The 23,652-nt window shown below is 38.9% G+C and overlaps 1 protein-coding gene across 1 annotated transcript; it reads right to left on the bottom strand.

Moving 5' to 3' along the window:
- Window positions 1-13,645: 13,645 nt before the first annotated feature.
- On the bottom strand, window positions 13,646-23,389 carry IBSP (integrin binding sialoprotein). Its single transcript, XM_010966142.3, has 6 exons — window positions 23,183-23,389; window positions 23,037-23,087; window positions 22,864-22,941; window positions 19,888-19,950; window positions 15,662-15,835; window positions 13,646-15,093 (listed from the first exon to the last, which is right to left on the bottom strand). The coding sequence occupies exons 1-6, from the start codon at window positions 23,309-23,311 to the stop codon at window positions 14,557-14,559; spliced, it is 1,032 nt and encodes a 343-aa protein (XP_010964444.2). The 5' UTR covers window positions 23,312-23,389; the 3' UTR covers window positions 13,646-14,556.
- Window positions 23,390-23,652: the final 263 nt, after the last annotated feature.

Raw genomic sequence — 23,652 nt, 5'->3', positions numbered from 1 at the left:
TGGCTCTGTTATAAGCCCCAACTTTTCCCTTGTGTCTTCAGAGAGAGATTGTTTAATTGAATTATTTATATAATTCAGAATAATATTAAGTTAGTATAGGAACTAGTAACAGATTCTTTAAAAGAACCAGCCAGAGTAGCAGGCTCTACTCCGAGGAATGGTATCTTGTCCGATACCATCCTGGGGCCCCAACATATATGCTCCTTTTCATTAACAGTGTACAAGAGGTAGGAACTACCTGTGGCCTGTGGACCGAATCAATTCATGGAATACTTATATTAACAGCTAACATTTACTGAAAATTACAGTGAGCCAGGCACTGTTCTAAAAATTGGACATGTATTCAGTTCATTGAGCCTTACAATAACCCTATGAAGTTAGGGGGCACTACTATTGCTGTATTATAGATTAGGACACAGACACAGAAAATCAAATAACCTGTCCCAGAATTCCCACGTGTTAAGGGGCAGAACCAAGATTAGTATCCAGACAATGCAGCTCTAGAGACAGACTCCATGCCACCTTGAATCAGTTTCTCTTCTTTAACCTTATTACAGAAAAATCTGCATGTAGCTGATTTAAAGGCAAATCATATTATTGTATTGGGCTCAACAAAATGATATTTAAAACACTAACATTTAGTTATGGATAAAGATACATGTTTATAAAGGTACATGTTTGCTAAATACACTAAGAGCTAGTGAGGTCATTTAAGTCAAGTAGCCATTAGATTTAAAAAAAAAAGCCAACATAATCTTGGATCACTAATCTCTTGGTTTTGATATTAAGTAATTTATTAACTACCACTCAGATCTTGATAATGTTGTTGGTCAAATCAAAGAGAAAGCTGCTAGCAAGCCACCAATTTTAGTTGAGCATTTCTAGAGCTGGGTAACACATTCTCTTCTAATAAAACAAAACACGAAATATTACACAGTTATGCTCAGTAGATAATACTTCCAATCTGAATTTATTTTCAAAAGCGATCGCCCTACCTGGATGGCATGCATCTTAAAAATGTAAACTATGTTATAAAGCTGTTTGCTATCAAGAACATCAAGAGAGCCAAATTACCTGGGATCTTTGACCTTCGGAATACCTGGCTTCTTCTGCAGGATTAGCACTCTCTGGGCATTTTGCTGAAATTTAAAGTTTCTTAGAGTTCCCAATGGCCAATCAGCATTGGCTCACTTAGCACTAGCAAACAATTTGTTACCAGTGCCCACAGATAACCATAGGGGGCAAAGTAATTTTAATCTAAAAATGTTTTTGTGGTGGCAAGCTGCTATCAAATGTTCCAGAAAGTGGGATAAACAGAAAATATAAATACCTCAGCTTGGTGGATCATGTTGTCAAATAATTAAAATTGATTTCAGAACTATTAATTAAGACTGGCTGAGTAACTCTCAAGTTTATAAATAGAAAACACTTCAGCTAGTCTTTCGTGTAGAAAGTTTATCATTTCAATTCTGCCAGGATGAAATTCAGCCACATTTAACAAAAATGTGTTGAGTGCCTATTATGTGACAGGCATTAGGGAAACAGCAGTGAACAAAACTGACAGGAAAAAAAAATCCGTCTTTATAGAGCTTATAATGTGGTGGGGAGACAGACAATAAACAAATTAAATAAGCGACACAGACTAAGAAGAAAACGTATTGCAGGGAGGGGACAATAAGGAGGACTGGGCATGGGGACACTGGGTTGAAATTTTGGACAGGGAGTCCCAGGAAGGCCTTGTTGAGAGCGTGACTTTTGAGTAAAGCCCTGTAGACATATGACTTTCTAGGGGAAAAGCATTGTAGGGAGAGGGAAGAGAAAGAGAGAATGCCTGGGGACAAGAGTCTGCTGGCTTGTTCCAGAAATGGAGAAGAGGTCAGTTTGGCTGGATGGCCTGAGGAAGGGGAATGGTAGGAAATGAGGTAAAAAAGCCACGTGATGGCAGATGGTGTAGTGCCCATGGGTCTTCACAAGCCTCCTGATTTCACCCCGAGTGAGAAGGAAGCCTTTGAAGGTCTTGGGCAAAGGGGGAACTGAAGAAGGGGCTGAGCAGGAAAAGGCAGAGATGGGCTAGGAAGCTCTTAAGGTTAATTGGATGAAGAGATGATTAGGACTGGAACCAGAAGGGATGGTGAGAAGTGGTCATGTTCTGAATGTATTTTGAAAGCAAAGCCAATAGGATTGGCTGATGCACCAGTGTGGCTGTGAGAGAAAATCAAGAATCGAGGATGGCACCAACATTTTCAGCTTGAGCAACTGGAAGAACAAAGTCGCCCTTTGGTATTGTCATGGGGGAAACTGCAGAGGTGGTTCGGGGGAAATACTGAGCATTTGGGTTTGTAGTGAATGTTATAAAACTGTCAGTTTAGGATGTTGATGCTCTCAATGAAACGAATAGCACACCCATATTGAAATAAGCTTCTCTAGGCCAGTTGTTTCGCCCTGTCTGGCTGCCAAAATCATGACTGCACTGGGTCAGGAGGTTCCATTCAGCTAAGATATTATACTACCTGGAGGGGTGACTTACATTAGAACTTTACGTGGAACATCAAGAAAAGATGATGTAAGAATTATTTTACCCATACCAAGAGATAAGAACTACCTACAGTGAAACACAATTTTAAGAGACTATAAATAGATTTAAATGTAAACTCCCAATGTCTCTTAACTTTCAAAGCAGACAAAAGCCAAACTAAAACAAACAAAACAGCCTTTGGACAGCTTTAGCTGAGAGAATGGTTTCTTTTCTAGTCCAGGCTGAATCCCTATTTTTTTTTTTTTTTTTTTGCTTTATTTAAATTCTGCAGATCCTCTTCTGAGTGTCTGGGGCTGGTTCTTAAAAAAACACTTGCCAGGATTAGAATTTTAGCTGTTGGGCTGGCGCCACTGCTGATTCACAACCATTCAACCATGGATTTTAGAGTATTTGAACATTGTCATTGACCATGGTGACATTTAACTCTGGTAGCTCTGGAATCAATAGACCTGGGTTAAAATACTGACTCTGCTTCTTGTTTGCTGTGGTCAGTCGCTTATGCATCTAAATTGAGCTTCTACAAGCCTCAATTTCTCCATTTGAAAATGGGAGCACAATAATAAGCTAAGCTTTCATTGAGCGATGACTATAATCCAAGTATTATTCTAAGTGTGGTACATTGACTTATTAATGTTTACAAAAACTCTATATTGTAGGTACTGTTATTATCACCCTGAATTTAGTGATGAGACATAAAGCAGTTAAGTGACCTGCTTAAGGTCTTATATCTAGCTAGTATAAAAAGCCAAAATTTATAATTAGGCAATCTGACTCTGACATGCGGTATGAAAACCACTTCACTATACTGTCTCAGAAAGCCCGCATAAACATTAAATTAACAGATTTCTTTTTAATAAAAGCAATGTCTTTATTTTTTATTTTTCATTTTTTTAGTTACTATAGTTTTATTGTATTTTTTAAACATTTTTAAATTGAGTTATAGTCATTTTATGATGTTGTGTCAAATTCCAGTGTAGAGCACAATTTCTCAGTTATACATGAACACACATATATTCATTGTCACATTTTTTTTTTCGCTGTGAGCTACCACAAGATCTTGTATATATTTCCCTGTGCTATACAGTATTATCTTGTTTATCTATATTGCATATTCCTGTCAGTATCTACTAATTTTGAAATCCCAGTCTGTCCCTTCCCACCCCCCGCTCCCTTGGCAACCACAAGTTTGTATTCTATGTCTATGAATCTTAAATTAACAGATGTTTACATTTAGCCCAGTTCCTAATTCTAAATTAAATAATAAATACATAATAATTACCCATCCCATCCATTCTTCCCATCATTAAATAATAATGTGGTATTAAGATGACATCTTTTTCTATCTCCTTTCTTTATTTTCCTACCATGCCTTTTTTGTTGAAGTATAGTTGATTTACAATGTTGTGTTAGTTTCAGGTGTACAGCAAAGTGATTTAGTTTTATATACACATAGATGTGTATATATTCTTTTGCAGATTCTTCTCCATTAAAGGTTATTAAAGATATTGAATAGAGCTCCCTGTGCTATACAGTAGGTCCTTGTTTATCTATTTTATACCTAGTAGTGTGTATCTGCTAATTCCAAACTCCCAATTTATCTCTCACCCCCTTTCCCCCTTTGGGAACCATAAGTTTGTTTTCTATGTCTGGGAGTCCATTTCTGTTTTGTAAATAAGTTCATTCGTATCATTACCATGTCTTCTTTTACAACTCATTTGATGAGGGGGAAAAAAAGCAATGAAGTAAAGAAAGAAATAGCAGAGTTGAAGCTTAAGAGAATACAATAGGTGATTTCTCCAGACATCACAAAAATTGATGATCAGAATTTCAGCAAAACGTAAAGGATTTGGCTGACATTGAAAAAGGCTAACAAGGAAGTGGAAGTAAAGGAAAGGCGAGGACAAGCAGCGGTGGTCAGTCAACTGTAAGACTGAACAGAAACATACGGCTATATAAGCAGCAGATGGATGTGAATACCACAGAATGCTCGTTCTAATATTCTATTAAAGCAATAAAGCAATGAGTTATTCAGGAATTTCTATAACCATTAGAAATTTTGCAGAGTTTTACAGTTTTTCACTGTTCCCTAGTATTAACTTTATACTTTTGAATGATCCAAGTAGGAGTAAGCATTTGGCATGTGCCTCGTATGTGGGGCAGCCTTAGAAAATATTGGGGTTCTTTTCATTACTACTGTATAGTTTCAGATATTTCTCAAATGTGCTTTTTCTTTGTTTTTCCTTCTTTCCAAAGAATGTTACTGTGTAAGAGATTTCTCCTTCATTTAAGTGATGGGAAAGCATTTAATTCTATCTAGGTGAAACTGTGTTCTGTGAGAGAAAATTCATAGAATATTAAGAGAAAAATTGACCTAGCAAGCAGTCCTCCCAAGGAATAAACTGGCAGTAGCTAAATATATATGCTCCCAAAGCTAAAATGAATTCAAAGCTCAAAAAATAAAAATGCAACTTGAACCTTAAATTTAGAACCTACAATTGACTAAAGTGAAAAAAAAAAAAAGAAAAAAAAAAGAGACTATTCTGGCTGAACGTTTGTGAAGAAGAAACGGTGGAGAAAAAAAACAGAGAATGATCATTTGCTAAAGTCCTGTGAAGTAGAGGTGCTACCTCTCTCCTCTTAAAACTTGCCCCCTCAGTTGAGCTTAAGCTACAAAAACTCAACATAAGTTTCCTAAATGTTTTTGTAGAATAACCTTTTCTTAGGAACCAATAACCAAAGATAAAGACCAGGGTTCTGTAAAAAAAAAGGTTATTTGTCCTCACACTGCTTCCATTTATTTGGAAAACAGAACAAGATAACACATAACTAGGAAGCAACAGAGAAGAGCAGGAAAAGGATCCTTGAACTTTCTTCTGGTTCTTGGTTCATGGTTCAAGAGCAGGCGTCGCCACCGATGGTGCACCGGCCTGCTTTCCTGGGCCAGGCTCACATACTGAGTTGCTCCTCAAAGAGATTTTTAGAGGAAAAGAGCCCACGAAACGTGTTTCGTTTTGTGCTGGCTTTTTCATGTCTTACCGTTCACTTGATTGCGAACAATCATATAAAATACTAGCTCACTGAGATGCTACACCGTCAGCCCAGCTATGGGACCCTCATCCAAGAGTAAGGGTTTGTGTTTTTGTTTTGTCTTGTTTTGTTTTCCTGTCGATTTCTGGAACCTCCCAGCCACCTTCTCTGTACTTGTGCTCTAGGTCCACTTGTTCTGATACACATCTTTAAAACCTCAGATTGTAGGAATACTTTTTTTCCTCCGGGATCTTGTTCCCCAATCTATTCTTAACAGTATTCGGTGACACATTTCTCTATATCATCCTAAACAGTTAGAGATAAACATATATTATGTATATATTTCCATACATTCTGGCTACCTGAAATAACTCTCTATTTTTCAATTTATACACAAAATGAATAAACACGGTTTTCCTCCTGAGTCAGTGTTGTGAATGGAAAAGAGGAGGGGCCCTTGTTGGGCAATCTCCTCGTTACCATATGGGCTCCTAAAGATTTGTCAAGGCTTAGGCATTTTGTAGAAGCATTTATTCCCTACTGGTCTCCAGGAGAGGGTCTCCAGTGGGTGTGCTCAAAGTCTTGCCCTGTTTTTAGCAGGAGAAAATGTTTCCATTTTAAATATGTTCATCCATGACTATCAGTATTCACCCTAAGATGAAAAAAGATCACTTTTAAAAACGTCACTCACAACCAACTTTTTCATCTACCCCCAAATTATTTTTATTTTTAGGTTTTTTTTTCTCTTATGTTTGGGAATTTCAACAGAAGTACCTAAAAATTTCAGCCAGATACGGAACCACGAAGGGTCACAGAACAACATGGAACTAGCTGTGTTCATCTCTCTAGGCTCTTTGTTTACCCACTCAGCTATTACTAGCAAAGAGAAGACATGTCAATATAATTTACTTTTATTTTTATATTAGAAAGATTTCTTACTACACCTTAAAATGTAATTCAAAGGCTATAGTTAACATGTAATTATAATGATACCAGCCCTTTCCTCCAGGAAGTGGTAACATTGCTGGAATTTGCTGTAAAACATTGTTGTGTGAGGGGAAAATAATCTCTCATTCCAAACAGTGTTTTTCGGCAGTTGCGTTTTGTTTTGCAGGACCAAGCATCCTCTTAAGAGACAGAACATGGCAACATATACCAGCTAGTTGTTCACTGTATTGGACACATACAATTTTTTTTAACCTAATTGGGGCATATCTAGTCTCCTCAGTTTGTAGTTTTGAACTCGTTTTTGTCTGCATTGTTATTATTTTATTTGGGTTCTTCTCACATGACTTTCTTAATTCTCACGAACCCAGATTCTCTCTCTGCTTGTCAGTTCCTGTTCCAGTTGTCTATTGCTGTGTAACAAGCTACCTCCAAACTTAGTGGCTTAAAGCACCAGTTGATTATTTTCTCTCCAGGTTCTGTAGGGTGACTTGGCTCAGCTGTCAGGTCCTCGCTTAGGGTCGATCATGTGGGACATTCAGACGGAGCAGGTGCAGGGACGATCTGAATACCTGGTTGGGCTGCACATCCAAGGTGGTGCTCTGGTGTTTTCCCACATGACTTCTCTCCCCAGAAGAACAGACTGGACGTCTCATATGCTGGCTCAGGACTTAAAATACTCAGTGGGTCAAAAATTCATTAACTGGATCTGTGGGTCTAATAATAAAAGTTCCCAATGCAAATTACATTCTGTTATGTTCTGTTCTTCCTTTGGAGGCCTCCCCTTTCCTGAACCTCTCCTGGGTCTCAAGAGCAGAAAGCAGACATGTACTAAGCTTGGAATGGTTGGAGTCGTCATATTAGGCAAAGCAGACAGATCCTAAGCGGGGCAGATACAGGCTCCACACCTTGGGGGGGAAGTGGCAATGTCACATTGCAGAAGAGCTTGTGGAAGGGGAGATAGAGTTGGAGCCATCTTTGGAGAATACAGTGTGCTTGGGTTAGTCCCTGATAGCAATGTAGGTATTGAAAATTCACTAAAAATTACTCTTAAAGTGATTGGTGTCCTTATATTAGTCTGTCTCTCTCCAGAGACAGAACTGATAAGTTATATAGATAGGAAGAGATTTACTATGAGGACTTGGCTCACATGATTCTGAGGGCTGATAAGTCCCATCATCTACCATCTGCAAGCTGGAGACCCAGGAGAGCCAGAGGTATAAACCTGATCTGAATCACAAGGCCTGAGGGCCAGCGGAGCAGCTGGTGCAAATCCCAGCCCAAGGGCAGAAGACAGATGTCCCCGTTTAAGCAGCCAGGCAGGAAGCAAAAGAGGTGAAATGTCTCCTTCCTCTGCCTTTTTGTTCTTTGCAGGCCCTCAGTGGACTGGATGATGCCCACCCACCTTGCGCAGGACAACCTACTTTACTGAATCCACTGATTCAAATGCTAATCTCATCCAGGAGACCGCTAACAGACACACCCAGAAATAAAAATGTTTAATTTGGGCACCCTGTGGCCCAGCCAAGACACATGAAATTAACCATCACAGCACTGGATCTGATAACTACTCATTCTACACAGCATAAGTAATGGTTTATGTTGTGCTGTTGATTTTACATAACTGTCCTAGAATTGAGACCCAGCTTTCCCTCCACTGGCTAAGGGGTACATCCCTGACAGTCTCTGACAAATTTCAAAAGATAATTAAGATAATGAAAATATTACCTTTAAATATTATTTATTAAAAATAAATAACATTCTTGATCTGTTTAGGTCCAGGACCTGTCAGAAGCATTTTATTAAGCAGCTGCAGGAAGGAGATAATTCCCACATTGCTGTTTCAAATACCAGAAATTTTGCTGAATCTGTGGCGAGCTCACTGATAGTTTGTTTATATCCTAAGTCATTCACAAAAATTAATCAGTTCTTTATGGTTATGACTTTTTACAATCATCTAAAATGGGAGTCAGCAAACTATGGCCTGTGGGCCAAATCTGGCCCAACATCTGTTTTTGGAAATCAAGTTTTATTGGGACACAGCCATGCCCATTTATTTACATATTGTCTATGACTGCTTTTGCTGCAATGACAGATTATGGTAGTTGTGAAAGAAACCATATGGCCCGCAAAGCTAAAAATATCTACTGTCTGGTCCTTTACAGAGAAATTGGCTGGCCCATGACTGAAATTGTGAAGGTTGAATTTGTATTTTAAAAACCAGAAGGCAAGTTCTGCAAACACTGATGGAGGTCTTACAGACTTAGATGCTGGGAGTTATGAAACACAGGACAGAAAGCCTCCTGAAAAAGACCAGAACACAGGAGAATTTAATTTACATGGAACTTTCATTCTTAGAACAACAAATCAAGTTAGTGAGTTTCTAACCCACTGGGTACTTCAAAGATCTAAGGGCAAAATGTATTTACAGTTATTTGCACTTGGTTAAACAAAAGGTCCAAGTGATTGCTTCATGATTTCCTTGTAATTAATATTGATTCTTGTTTTAAAGTGAGACATATTTCTCGACATTAGACTATCCTTTTCAAAAGAGTATGTTTATGTTTTTCTTGCACTTTCATTATTTCTTCTCTTCTCATTCAGAGGGATTCACTTTGCCTAGAGATGGATTTTTTTTTTTTAAATAAGAGGAATCCAAATAGAAAGAAAGTCAAAATTTGGTTTGTCTGTTCTGAAACAGGCTCTTGAAACTCTTGGCAGAAGCAATCATCTTGAAAGCCAAAGCTTTAGTTTTGCAAGGCGAAAATCTCGTTAAGGGAGGAAAGGATGTTAGAAAACCAACAGGGTCAGCCACAAAAGGGGCAAAGTATAGACTTTACGTTACAATAATAAATTGAAAAGGAAGGGGGCTATTCCGTGCTCCCCACAGATTAAATACGGCTCACCCTGGCTGCCAGCTGGGGATGACTGATTGAGGCATCATGTTGAAGGAGGTAAGGGGGACTTGAAATGAGGGGACAGGCCTCGGGTGACCACAAGGAGAGGGGCAGAGTCATCTCTCAGTAGCAGCTACCCTGTGGCCACGCTAATACTCAGAGACCATCCACCCCTGAAGTGTGGCCTGTGCAAGAAGGCCAATTAGCATACTGTTGTCTGGTGAGGACCCACAGGTCTGCCATGAATTGTCTCGCAGAAGTAACCACGTTTCATGCCCTAAGACCTTTCTTAGCCCATCTGAACTCCCCTGTATGGCCAGCCTTCCTTAAATGGTCCGGGACACTCATGAGCCTTCCAGACCTCAGTATCTGGAAGAGGCATGTAGGGGACCAGCTCCCTGACAACCTTGCCGGTTTCCATAGAGACCATATGGGCAAGAACTGAGTGCAGTCCAACCCAAGTCTTTGGCAAAATGCCTGGTAGTCGGTAGAGCACAGGACTTTCAACTACACCCACTTAGGGTTCAATCACAGACTTTTGCTCAAGTCTACCTGCTTGGCTGAGGTGGGAACTGGCGCTCCACAGCAGAATGCCCTACCACCTGTGCTGTCTGTCGCCTGCCCCTCTGGTCATGGTCATCCCATGGGACCAGGGATACAGGGAGCAGACCTCATGCTGATCCTGCTTTTGCTTTTGCTTTTGTGTAAACTGTTTGACTCCATTTGCGCTGATGGTCCCCCTACCGGCTGTCTATGGAGTTGTGGTAAGCAAACTGAAGAGCTGCAGTCAAATCCTCGCAGCCCTGTTACAATCACGCCCTGTGTGGGGACTGCTTGACTGCTTGACAGGGAGGAGGTCTTGTCCTGTTTTGACAACAGCATGAAAGGAGATTTTCCTTGTTTACTAACAGTCTTTGTTCTCAAAGAGATCCTCCTTTGATCACCTGAGCATGACATGAAAGCGGTGGAAACATTATCTTCTTAATTAACTCTAAAGGGCAAAGAAATAAAACATTGATAGGGTTGTTACATGTTCTCTTATCCAAAATGCCCTCTTCTGATTCCTTGTTAGATTCACTTATCTTAACAGGGTGTCCTTTCTGTATGAAGAAAGAAGCTCTGAGTGGTCCCTGGGGCATGAATCCTAGGCCAGTCTCCTTTGCTCCACTTAACCAGCACTGTCATCTCAGGCAGGTTACTAATGTCTCTGTAACTCAGTGTCCTTACTTGTAAAATGGAGTTGACTTCCAGTAAGTGTAAGGATTAAATGAAGTAATATATGTAAAATGCTTAGGGACCAACCGGCATGCAGCAAGTGCATAATAAGCATTAGCTATTATACTAATGAAAATAGTGGTTCTTGAACTTGAAGGTTCTCAAACAGTCCATCTTCTGTTTCTGATTCTGAAGATCTTGGATGGAACTCCAGAATTTGCATTTCTAGCGAGTTCTCCGGTGATGCTGATGCTACAGTTTTGATGGCTACATTTCGGGCACTACTGGGTTACGATGTAATTTTCAGATAAAGAACAGAGACCCACAATCAAAGTGGCTTAAAAAAATGGAAGTTTATCTCCGGAAGTCAGATGTCGAGGGCTGGTGTGGCGCTCCTTAAAGCCAGACCTTTTCTATCGAGCTACCTTGCCATCCACAGATTGTTGTTCCACGTCGTAGATGGCTCACTGCCGTGGCTGAATTCCAGCCAGCAGGAGGGAGAAATGAGAAAAAGAGCGAGAGAATAATACTTCTCTTGAGGGAGACAAACAAGAAATGTACCCATGATGTGGCCAGAACATAAATCAAATGGACACATCTAGCTCCAAGGGAAGTGGAAGAAATTAGAATTTATTCTGTAGGCACCAGCTTAGATAAAAAACCAGGGTTCTGTTACTCAGAGAAAGAGAGGAGAACAGATATTAACAGGCACCTAGGAGCTCTGAGACACTTACAAGTTGGTTTCTGCATTTAAACGAGGACAAAAGAATTTTCTATGTGTCAGAGAACATAAATAACCAACTTCATCACCTCCACCACCCTCAACATAAGCATAGTTTATTTCACTTTTTATCTCTTCTCCATTTAAAGGGGGGAGAAGGAGTCATTTGATTCATTCTTGGGGGAAGGATTATCTTTCTCTGGGAAGAATAAAAATGTTCCCCTTTCTTTTCTAATAATCTGAATTCTTGTCAAGTTTCTTCCAGATAGGCCATCAATGGATGCTATGAGAGATTACAGAAGAGGGAGTTCTGCTGGGGAAGGTCAAAGGGAATTTGGAGCAAGAGGCCAGGGAGGCTAGCTGGCTAGAATGGCAGGAAGAGACTGGAACTCTAGTTCTAAGTAGGAAAAGTATTTCAAGAGGATGCTTCCATGCAGAAGATACGGCATGACATGGCTGAGAGAACTGGGAGGGGCAGCGTTAGGGTGCCTAGGGGCAGAGTTCAATCATAGCCCTCATCATCCCATCCCTCAGTCTTCATCCAGGAATGTCACGTTGCCTCCATCTAGGCCCTGGGGAGTTGGTGGTCCACGGGCCTCACCATCTGAGTACCCATTTGTGCTGGTGTCCAGACTAAGCTGTAAATCTTTCCTCTGCTTCCATTGCATACCCCCAAGTGAATGCCTTGGCACAGTTCTCCTTTTAAAAAGAGCCACTCCTATAAAGGAGACTCCTAGATGCTTGGAGCAATGGTAGAGAATAGTTACCATTCCACGCTCAGGGACTGAAGTAAACGAGCTCAAATCCCTGAGCTAGGATACTGGGGAGTGGATGCCCACATTACAGGTTAAAAGCAAATAATAATAATAATAATAATAATAATAATAATAATAATAATAATAATAATAATAAAATTAACTGATTTTGCTATATAAAAATGAGTAACTTCAAAATATTGATAAAGTTCAGAGAGCTCAGACATCCTTCCTAAATCTAAGATTTGATGATTGTATCCTATATTGAGATAGTCTGTGACAATGTCACAGATAAACAGTACAGATTATCTATATTGCCTAATATATAGTATTTGTCATGTTGTTCCCAAGGCCTCCATCTCATCAAAAGCTTTTGCTTACAAAGATGCATTAGGACAAGGGGGAAATGTTCTGTGAATTCCCAAAAGACAATTTTTATGGCCAGGTAATTCTGTTACAATCAGCTGCACCTAAGTATTAAGATGGAAAAGAAGGGGCTGGAGAGGAGAGATGTGATGCGCTGAACAGCTCATAACATGTCAGACTCTGAACAGCAAGCTGCTGCATACACTCCTTATGTAGGAGATGCGGGAACAAAGAGTGGGAAAGAAAATTCATTTACTCTCAGTAGCACCATTATTCAAGCTCACCTAACTCCAGAGCTCATGCACTTGCACAATGCCAAGCAGTCTATACAGAAAGGTACACCAAAAATATCAGAGGATCTTTGCTTTGAAAATTTTCTTTAGAGCTCAAGTCATAAAACACAGCTGGTATAGAAACACAGCTGGCATAGAAAATTGTGATAGAGGACGAGGCTTATTTTTCAGCAATGTTCTCATCATTAGAGACTTCCTGCCCACTCCTGGCTCAACGTCCATTCCTGACGAATATATATGCCAACGGTCAAGAGAACAGATTCTAAAGCCAGTCTGCCTCTGTTTTAACCTCAGCTTTGCTGTTGTGACCTGGTGCCAGCTGCTTAACCTCTTCATGCCTTGGTCCCTTCATCAATAACATGGAGAATAATAGTACCTACCTGACAGAGTTTTGTGAGGATTAAATGAGTTAGCAGTAAGTGACATTGTTGGAATACCTGGGAAATTTTTAGTAAGGACTGTATATTAGAAAATATTATCCTATTTATGTGAAATTTCTTGAGAATGAGAATGATATGGTGGCTCTGTAGGAGAATTCCTTGTTCTAATGCTAAGTGCTGAAGTACTGAGGGGTGAAGCATTGTGATGCCATGATGTCTTCAATCGTTAATGGTTTGGCAAAGAAGTAGATGAAGATGAAGAGAGGCACACAGAAATGGAAAGTGATCATGTAAATACGGCAAAAGGTTCACCACGGGTGAATCTACATGCTCACATCCTCGTCTTCTAACTTTCCCGAAGGCTTGGTATTTTTCAAAGTAAAAAGTTAGGAGATGATGAGTTGATGTGTATGTGTAAGAGTTTTCTACCCCATCCCATCTCTCTTCCACCTAAAACCAAATCAAATAGGAGTAGGGTTGCCAGGTATACCACAGGACATTCAGTCAAACTTGAATTTTAGGCAGTGAATCCTTAATTTAGCAGAAGTATGTCCCCAATACTTCACAAAGGCCAGATACTGCATGGAGCATATGTATACTAAAACATTATTCATTGTTTATCTGAAATTCAAACTTCACTAGGCATCCTACATTTTTATTTGTCAAATTTGGCAACACCAATAAAAGCCATTTATTCCCCCAATATGCATGGTGGACCCGGCCCACAAGCATGTCATAATCTTAGTTATGTTGACCTATCCATGAGAAAATGGCTCAGTCCTTCTGAGTTTTAAACCGTAGTGGAAATAAGCTTCCATCCTTTAGCTGAATTGTCCTCCCACTGGTCTCACCTTTTTCAGTTCTAAATCTCTCATTTTTCTTCTTAATTATAACACATTTGAAGGATTGCATTTTTATTTGTGATAAAACCCATTGATAGAATATACATACAGGTCACATAAAAATACATGAGGATGATTATTAAACCTAATATACAGTGATGGTTAGGTAACGTGATTAAAGAACTACACATTTATTGTATACAGTGTTACTAATAATGTCAGTGAATCTCTTCTAAGAAGCACTTCTTGCACAAAGAGTATGTTTTAGCAGTTAGTGCAAACACATTAAAATACTATTTATAGAACTACAACCTCAAAACATTCAGTCTCACTCGGTCTCATGCACTGGTTTACCACTTGACCAACGACCCTGATTTACAACCTTTCAATAACATACCAGGGAAAAGCAACAGGAAGCCCATCACCTGCAGAAGCAACTGCAGAGAGCCACTTTGGAACAGCAGCACCATTCCACGTTATAATATGCACATTTGTTGTATTGCACCTTCCTGAGTTGAACTTGGAAAACGGTAGCCACGCATGACGCCAGCGCGGGTGAGTCCGCCCCGGTCTGGGCCCTCACTGGTGGTAGGAGTAATCTTGACCGTCATAGCTGTCGTAGCCACGCCCTTTGTAGTAGCTGTACTCATCCTCATAGGCTCGGAAATTGTCCCCACGTGGGTCCCCATTCTCATTTTCGTAGATTTCATATCCAGTGTCATACTCACTGGTGCCTGTTTGTTCGTACTCCTCGTATCCAGGGGTGGTGGTTTTCCCAGCTGGGGGCGGGGTGGTCCCATGGACCTCCCCGGGTGGAGGCGTAGGCACAAACCTGCCATTTGGAGAGGTGGTGACCTTAGAGCCACCGTTGCCCTGCCCTCCAGCCACTGTGGTTCCTTTGGCGCTGGCGTCAGTGACGCCCTCTTCCTCTCCACGGTCCCCACCGCTGCTGCCGTTGCCAGAGTCCACCTCTGTGCTGTTGGTGCTGGTGCCGTTGGTGACTTGCTCATTATCGTCCACTTCTGCTTCATTTTCTTCGTTTTCATTTTCTTCCTCTTCCTCCTCTTCTTCATCACTTTCCTCCTCTTTTGTAGCCTTCTTTCCTATATTCCCAGCCTGTAAGAAAAAGTTTGAAAGAATCCAAATCTAGGTGTGTAAAACAGAGAACTTAAGGCCATACTTTGTCCAACACAGGCTGTGCTGTCAGCCTTGCTCTATGTGGACTTTTGAACTGAAGCCGATTAAACTTACAAAAGAATTAGTGGGGGGAGGGGTGTGAAAAATTCTGAATCAGTGCTGTTATCATTGGGTTTTGGCAGAGAGAAAGAAACCTGGTAAGTACGTCTTCTCTGTGGGAGATGCTTTCTATAGCTTTGCTGCTCACTTTCTCTGTCTCGGAATCCTCTCCCCTGACATGCAATGGCATCTCTCGGGACCTTATATCCTTTGCTACAGTGCCCGTCCTTAGTGTTCTGTGATAGTGCTGAAAGTCAGTGTAACAACATGGGGAGAGGACTTGCCTGGAAGAAGATCTTTCTTATTTGTAAATAAGGGCGTTGTACCTGTTCTTACTTTTTCACGAATTAACGAAGATAGTATAAAATACTCTGTGTATAGTGTCAGGATAACCTCAGACTTCAGTAAAGAAATGAGGTCAGATTCAACATTTTGGAGGAGTTGTTACCTTCTTGGGAAGTTGGATGCCAGCCAGACCTATATTCCCAGTTCCAGGTGTGATCTCCTCTCCATAGCCAAGCGTGGTAGTGGAAAGGGTGGCGTTCTCAGCCTCAGAATCTTCGTCTTCATTTGCATCAGAATCTTCATTCTCTTCATTGTTTTCTTCCTCATTTGAAGTCTCCTGGGGGAAATGTCCAGAGCAAGAAAAGTTATTTTAGCCAGAAGATAACTCAAGATTTGCTGGAATCATGAACCATTACTGGAAAAATGCTCCATATCCCTCAGCCAGTTTCTCACCCGATGTTACAATTCTGCTTCCTCTTACGCCGTTTGCACCTTTCACTTCTCAGAACTCAGTTCCGTTTTCTCATCGTATTTACTTCACTGTAGTGTGTTTTAGATATTTCTAAGTTGTATTTAATCATTTCAAAAATATTTGTGTAATAGTTTCAGCGTATCTGACTGTATGGTGTCATACCATACATGGCTTAGGCCCTTGAAGTCTTGTTAATAACTACATGACATGATAGTACGTTAATTATTGTATTTGCTGACAAATCAGCTGAGAACTTTATACCTATTTTTTATTCCTTTTAGCAGCCTTGTAAGGTAGAATTATTACTCACACTCTTTAGAAAAGGAAAGTGAACTCAGATAAGTTAAATAACGTGTTCAAAGTCTCATACTAAGTGATGAAACTGTATCTTTCTAACTAAAAAAAGCTGAGCCTTTCTATTACACCAGGACAGTTTCGATGATGATTAGGATTTATGTGAATTGTCTACACTACACCTAGGCTATTTTTTCAGGAAGGGATTTTTTATAGAAACCCCTGTCTTCAAACAAATTGATTGCATGTCTTATTTTCTACCAAAAAGAAGTGAATGTATTTCATTTATTTTCAGGAGCTTTTAAAGAAAAAAAAAGATATATTAAATTCAAAATCCATCTGCCGATATATAAGCCAGTTCTGTGCTGTGTGAAGTATTCAAAAGATTTCAGGCATTTGACATACAATTTTTCTGTGCAATGAAGAAACTAAACACATCAAGAAATCCTTAGTGATATTATTATGTTATTGCATGAAGATTTTTTAAAAAAAATTACCACTCCTCAACTGAATGTTACTATCATCTTTAACATTTTATTCTTTTGCCTTTACTCCATGTTGTTAGGCAATTGTTGATTGAATTAATTTCCCAATGTAATTCATTGCTAATATTTAAAGTCAGGAATTCATACAAAGAATTTACTTACTTTAAATGAGTACTAGAAAGTTGAATTTATTTCAGTGTACTTTTAAAGGATGGTGATGTTAGGATAACTTTAAACTAGGCAGCCTATATTTTAAGACTTTAAAAACAAACAAAACCCAGATTTAGCCTACCTTATTACTAAAACAAAGTAACTAAAGAAGACTGTGTTTGTTTCTCTAGGTTTGTAATTCCACTGTTTTCAATGAACTCTTGGGAGTAGTAGAGTCCACCCCAAAACAGTCTCCAAGCTAATTGTGTCAAATATCCCACAAACACCATACTGTTTATTTGTTTTTTTCATGTTTATATGCTTTAGTCCAACAGGCTAACCTTTTCGGGGGAGAAGGCAGAAAGATGCTTAGAGAAGGAGAAGATACAGGCTGGGTCCTGCGCTCTTACTCCATGAAAAACCTGAAGTCCAATGGGATAAATGACTTGGATGAGGTCAAAGAGATGGCAGTTCATTTGCGGCTGAGTCATGACTGCAGTCCTGAACTCCCAACTAATAGGATTCTACGTTTTCTCCTATGACACCCTCTCTTGTCCTAGTACTTTATTTAATGATGTCCTGCTGCAGTGAGTTAAAAAGGAAAATAGGTCAGTCTTTTGATGGGTATTAGGCCTTATATATCTTTTTGAATAGACAAATCAGCAATAATGTGTGCTTAGAAAGTGTTATTAGCCCCCTAGAATGGCTAAAAATACTGAAAGGAACAAGCGTTGGTGAGAATGCAGAGCCACCGTAAGGCGCGTATGCAGATGGTGGGAGTTTACATCAGTGTATCAGCTTTGGGAAACTGTTTGGTCGCATCTCGTCAGGTTGAACATAAGCAGACTGTTTGAAGTGTGGACATTTCATATGTTCACCAAGAAGGAGGACTAAAATGTTCACAGAAGTGCTTTTCTGTCATAGCCCAGACCTGAAAACTCCCCAGATGCCCATCAACAGAAGAATAACACATTGTGGTACATTTGCATAATAAAACACTCACAATGAGAATGAACGATTTACAGCTATAGAACCAAATGGGTCAACCGCTGAAGCTGAGAGTGGAAGAGGCCACACGCAGAAGAGTAGGCGCTGAGCGATTCCATGTATAACACAAAAAGAGTCAAGAGCAATCTACCTTTTAGGAGTCAACATAGCAGTTGCCTGTGGTGGGGATGGTTAATGAATGCAATGGAGCACAAAGCATGTGCTGCTTTTTTTATACGGGGGCCGGTTACTCTTGAGTGTTCAATTTTTGAAATTTCAGTCATCTGTACACTTATGATAATTGTGTTATTAGGTACATTATATTTCAATAAAAGTTTTTAAAAAGTGAAACTGAATAATTTAGGAGTAGGAAAAATGTATTATCTTTAAATAGAAAATATGCCTAAGCACCTTCTCATGGGACTATAATTCTTAGGGACTCTATTTAACCTGAATTGCCAATGAAATTTTAGGGAAGAAATGGTGAAACAGAGAGGTTTTAAACTCTCTTCAGGATGGGCAATTCCCAGTTTTATTCATTTGGTTTTCTGTTATCACTTTGAATAAATGGTCTTTGGAGCATTTAATAAGTGCCCTCTGAAGTTTCAAAACCAAACCAGCAAACATTTACCGGGCACTATATGTGTACAAGAAACTGGGCGAGGCAGTGAGGGTACAGCACTGCTCCTCCTCAAAGCAGGGATTGTAACCCGAGGTCTCTAGTCTCCTGGGTCATGCAGTTTGCAGATGAGTGCTGGGAGGACCATAAATGTTCAGAGATTGTTGGCAAAATATTAAGTATGTGGGATTTCATCAGAGTCCACCATCACAACAAATGAAGAACCAGTGCCAAAAGGTACGCAGTCTAGTTGGGAAGTCTAGCTGGCAAGGCAATTTTGCAGTCATTGTACGGCAAACAGCTGTAGTGAAATGGATTACCCTAGTTTAGCTCTTGAGTAAGATTATTATGTGGAACTCCAGGCAAAATTTTGTGGGATTTAGTAGGTGGCATTTTTCTTGGTACTGACAACATTCTTGTAAGGTCTTCCTTTAAAAGCTATTGGGGTAAATTATGGTACTGAAAATGTTACTAAAAGTAACATAAAATGGTTTTTAAAAATATCAAACTAATTATTTGTCACTTTTAAACTTCCCACACCACTTTGTTTTCAGGACAGTAGACGTTTACCCATGATCCATTTGGACTGTCATTGTCCCTTCATAAATAGCATCTAAGAATACCTGAATTTAGAAGGTTCCTAAACCAGTGGGTGGCTATAATTGACTATCCAGAAAAATGTACCTAATTAGTATGTTTCCATGGGCAAGAGTGTCAGTTATAAACACGTTAGCACAATTTCCAAGTTATATGGATGAATTTTAGCCACAAACGACACTAATTTGTAGTACTGTATAGTAAGGTATCTGTACATCTTGATTATTTCCATTTCTATGAAAACATGAATTTTATTATTAGGCAAAAAGACATGAAATTCCAATTAGGAAGAACAAGTAGAAAAGAACTACTTTATGAGTCCAGAAAGGCAGATGAATCACAATAACATTGTAGAGGATGTAAGATTAGCTTTCATATACTACCCACTTATTAAATTGAATTTTTCAAGTTTAGTCCTTAAAACAAGTATTGTGCTGAGTTTAGGATTATTGTGTATTTGTCTTTTACTATCATGCTCAATCCACCTAAATATAAATAACACTTCTTTTTTTGATCAGAATTTATATTTCTTCCACTTAAAATAGAGACACTTTTGTATTTGTGTACCACGAACAGGTAACTTTAACCCCAAACTGCAATAGTGTTTTAAACAGGTCATTTTAGTTAGTTTTAATTTAAATAACATTCCATTTGTCCAAAATAGAAGACTGTGGGCAGTTGGTAAGCTGGCGATGGTTATTTGCTGAGTCTGGAGTACAGGAGACTAGTTTCCTATTTGTTTTTTGTGCTGCCTGGTTATGAAAAAACCTGCAGAAATTCCTTACCTCTTCTTCCTCCTCTTCTGAGCTATCACCATCTGCGTTTTCTTCAGATGAGTCACTGCTGCTCTAAAAAAAATACGTATACATGAATCCATATGTGTATGAATATATATGTACATACATTTATTTACTTAGGATAGTCCTCATGCTGCTGTGAGAAAGATATGAGGGGATTGGACATAAATAAAATGAGGTTAGAGAGAAGGGCATCTTACAGTGATCAAGATATGCATTGAAATGCTCCATTTTCAACCTCGAAAGCATTAACAATATGTTGAAACATATTCTATGTGAAAACTAGAGCAATGAATCACAGTGTGGCTTAGCTCTGAGAGAACAAGAGGATTATCTGGTCCAATTTCTTGATTTTACAGAGAAGGAATCTGAAATCCACAATAGTTGTGACTTCTCCAATCAGTTCAAGACAAATCTTGGGCTAAGACATAGATCTCATTGTTTTATTTTCTTTATGATTATATGAATGAAGTGAGGACTAAGCTTATCATAAAATATAAGTTGTTACTGGATGATTTTCTTAAATAATGAGTTCTCCTGGTGAACTTAAATTGGAATTTGACTTGAAATTAAATTCGCGTGTAATTTTTAGTATATTTTAATCTAATTAAAGCTAATCCCTCAATGAAGTGTATGTGTGTGTGGATATATATATAGTTATATAAGAGGAAAATTCATCTACTCACATAAGAAATGTATGAGTACTATTTCTCTAAAAAGCTCAATATTGAATGAGAATAAATTAAAGTCTGTATATAAAAATAAAATTGTAAGTTAATGAACTTTGCTACTTTTTAAAAGGAAATGTATATCTAAACATCTGTTATCTGAGCCTTTAAGACAGTAGTGGAGATGCTTCATCTGTCCCAATGTTGGCCCAAATTAGATTTTCCTTCCTTTTCTGCAACCACTTCTTAATGACACTAAGTATACAAGTAGATACCCAACTTAAGATTCTGTCATTTTCTGTCCTGCAGATTTATCTTTGATTCTGGTGACTCATTTAAGTACCCTGGATCTTAGAAAATACAACTGCAGAAGGACCTTAGGGTCAGAGATCAGAGAAAACACTTCTGTCCCAACCCTGCTCAGGGCTCCCCGCCTTGGGCTCATTCTTCAGGTGGCCACACCATCCGCCCAGGGAAAGGGAATGCTTGTGCCCTGGAGCCAAGAATAACCTTGGGTGGAAAAGAGAATAATTAGACCTGCTCTTCCACTGCCAAGACCTTAATGGTTGTGCCTTCCCTAGCCCAGAGGTGAATAAAGCATAAGGTTCTGTTGGAACTGCTTCTATTTGTTTGGATAAAATATGAATTTTAAAGCCAATGAAGCTTAATGCATTTTGGGGTGAGAATTTGGGCACTAAATACTTAACAAGGCTTAAGAAAATAAATAATAAAGAGCTATGGAAACATAAAAGTAGACACATAAGGGGAGAAACCTTAGAAATCAAACTTTGTAAAGTAAGACAACAGATCATAAACACTAGATCAGACTGTTGGATTGGGAGATACGTGTTATTGGATTCTACCTGAAAACAGCTCTCTTATTTACAGATTCTACATTGGTTGAGGTAGACCTGTCTGCATATGATCTGTGGAAATTTTGTGTATTAAAGATCTCCTCAAGAATCTGTGAGCTTTGGGTCTATCAGTAAGGAAAAATATAACTTCTCCTAATATCCTTTCTCTACAGACATTTGCACTGGGCCACACATCTGTATCTATAAAAGTTTCTAGGTGGGAATATCTCTAAGTATATGATATTTTAGAAAAGTTGAGGGGGTAATCAGAAACTTAAATTTATTGTCATTTCCATTTCGTTTAAGAAAGACAACAAAGCTTCAAATGAGCACTGTTTATTTGTGGGCAAACCAAGTAATGGAAGGCAATTCTGAAAGCCCCCAACCTTTGTATCATTTGTGCTCATATTTCTGTGGCCACACACATTCCCCATAATTATTATGGTGCTAGAAATACTTTAAGATGATCATTTTCTATCACTGTATGAGTTAGAGATGGGTTAGCCCAACATATGGTAAGATGCTATGCCAAGCCACTGTGCTGAGGCACCGTTTTCAGCATCCTGACTGCTTTTCATGTCTCAGGAGTCCTGGGTCAGATGGTGCATAATTGGTGCCCTGAACCCAAACTGTGTAGTAATAAAAATAGCACAATTCTGGCTTGTTGTCTATTTAAGATCAGCACCACACCCTCCAGTTTTCAGAACCCTCTTCACAGGTAACCCAGTAAAAACAGAAACTCTTATTTTTAGTGTGTAGTTATTTTTTGTTTGTTTGTTTACAAATTTTGAGGATGTTTTGCCTTTCTCACAAGCTTTTCAGTTCACTTCATGAATTTCTCTCTTTCCTGTGCAGTTCTCGAGTGACATTTCCACTAGAGTAATGCTCCAACACGTGATGTATTGTTCTAGTGAACCACACAAGTCAAAGTCTGGGAAAATCTTCAGCAAGCCATTGATTGTCAGGAATTTTTATTTTAATGGTGTCTGCTGTTCATGAGTCAATTTTTTCTTCTTAAGTCCTTCTTAAAGGACTCTAAATTATTCAGTGTGAAATAGCTATATGACAGTAAAACAGCTATATGACAACTATAGTATGGCAGTTAGTGGCCTTATCACTGACCTAATTGTTAACTATTGATAAAATTGTCCACTTTTGTTGGTGAATTAGCCAAAAATACCTGAACTCAGTGTGCTATGGTGTTTGCTTTAATTATATCATTCTAGCCTGAACCCAAATGAGTTTGCTGTGTGTGTGTGTACCTCTGCTTTAAAAGAAAACTTAGGAATACATTTTATTTTATTATATTAAAAACAAACTGTTTATAGTAGGTGATCTTCCTGGCTGAATTTTAGTGAGAGTTGAATTTAGGTGTTTCATACTTAAATTTGATTCCCTTTTAATTGTAATGGGTGGGAAGGAAAATTAATTTTTATACTTACCTGAACTGGAAATCGTTTTAGAGGAGGATAAAAGTAGGCATGCTTGTAAAGATAATATCGGGGCCGGTACTTAAAGACCTGCATAAACACAATAAATGATAGATTCATGTTTCATGTGCAGTAAATCTAGGTAAATGTAGTCAAGCCAAGGAAGTATGTAAAAAATGAATTACCCCATTTTCTTCAGAATCCTCTAATTTGGCTCTTTGATGCAAATTTTTCATCTGTTTAAAAGAGCATTTAATTAGTACATATTCTCTCTTAAATATAGAAAGACAAAATTGGAAATAACTCTATGTTTTTTTAATAAAGAACTTACTGAGAAAGCACAGGCCATTCCCAAAATGCTGAGCAAAATTAAAGCCGTCTTCATCTTGGTGATTGCTTCTGGAATTAATGAGGTGGTAAAATTAATGCGTAAAACTAAGAGTGTAACTTTTTTGCTCATACTAGGAGATGAAGTATTTAATTTATTTTCATTTTTGTCCAGTTATGGTTTTGACTAATTAGAAAAAATTTCTGCTTTTGCTCTAGCATTTTTCCTTCTATTTGAGTGGTGGAAGGCTGACTTTACCCATCTATTTGAATAATGGTGAGTTCCATATTTGGTTTTAACCTCTCCACTCTGACTTGTCAGTGGAAGGCCATTTCGTCACTGCCAGGGGCTTGAGTGCTTTGAATCCTTCACAGTAGGGCAAGGAGGTCTCCTAATATTGACACGGGAACATCAGCAGTGTGGTCATGTCATCTGTTTGTTTTGTTTACACGAAAAACGAAGCAAAAACTGAA

The sequence above is a fragment of the Camelus bactrianus genome, chromosome 2, assembly GCF_048773025.1.
Source record: "Camelus bactrianus isolate YW-2024 breed Bactrian camel chromosome 2, ASM4877302v1, whole genome shotgun sequence".
In the NCBI taxonomy this organism is placed as follows: Eukaryota; Metazoa; Chordata; class Mammalia; order Artiodactyla; family Camelidae; genus Camelus; species Camelus bactrianus.
The sequence above is the reverse complement of the archived record's forward strand: the minus strand, read 5'-3'. Positions and strand labels throughout refer to the sequence as shown.

Coding starts and splice junctions, on each gene's coding strand:
- IBSP (XM_010966142.3), bottom strand. CDS start 23,311: ATGAGCAAAAAAGTTACACTCTTAGTTTTACGCATTAATTTTACCACC. Junction 22,942..23,036: donor AGGATTCTGAAGAAAATGGG/GTAATTCATTTT, acceptor GTGTTTATGCAG/GTCTTTAAGTACCGGCCCCG. Junction 15,094..15,661: donor GCATCCAACTTCCCAAGAAG/GTAACAACTCCT, acceptor TTTTTCTTACAG/GCTGGGAATATAGGAAAGAA.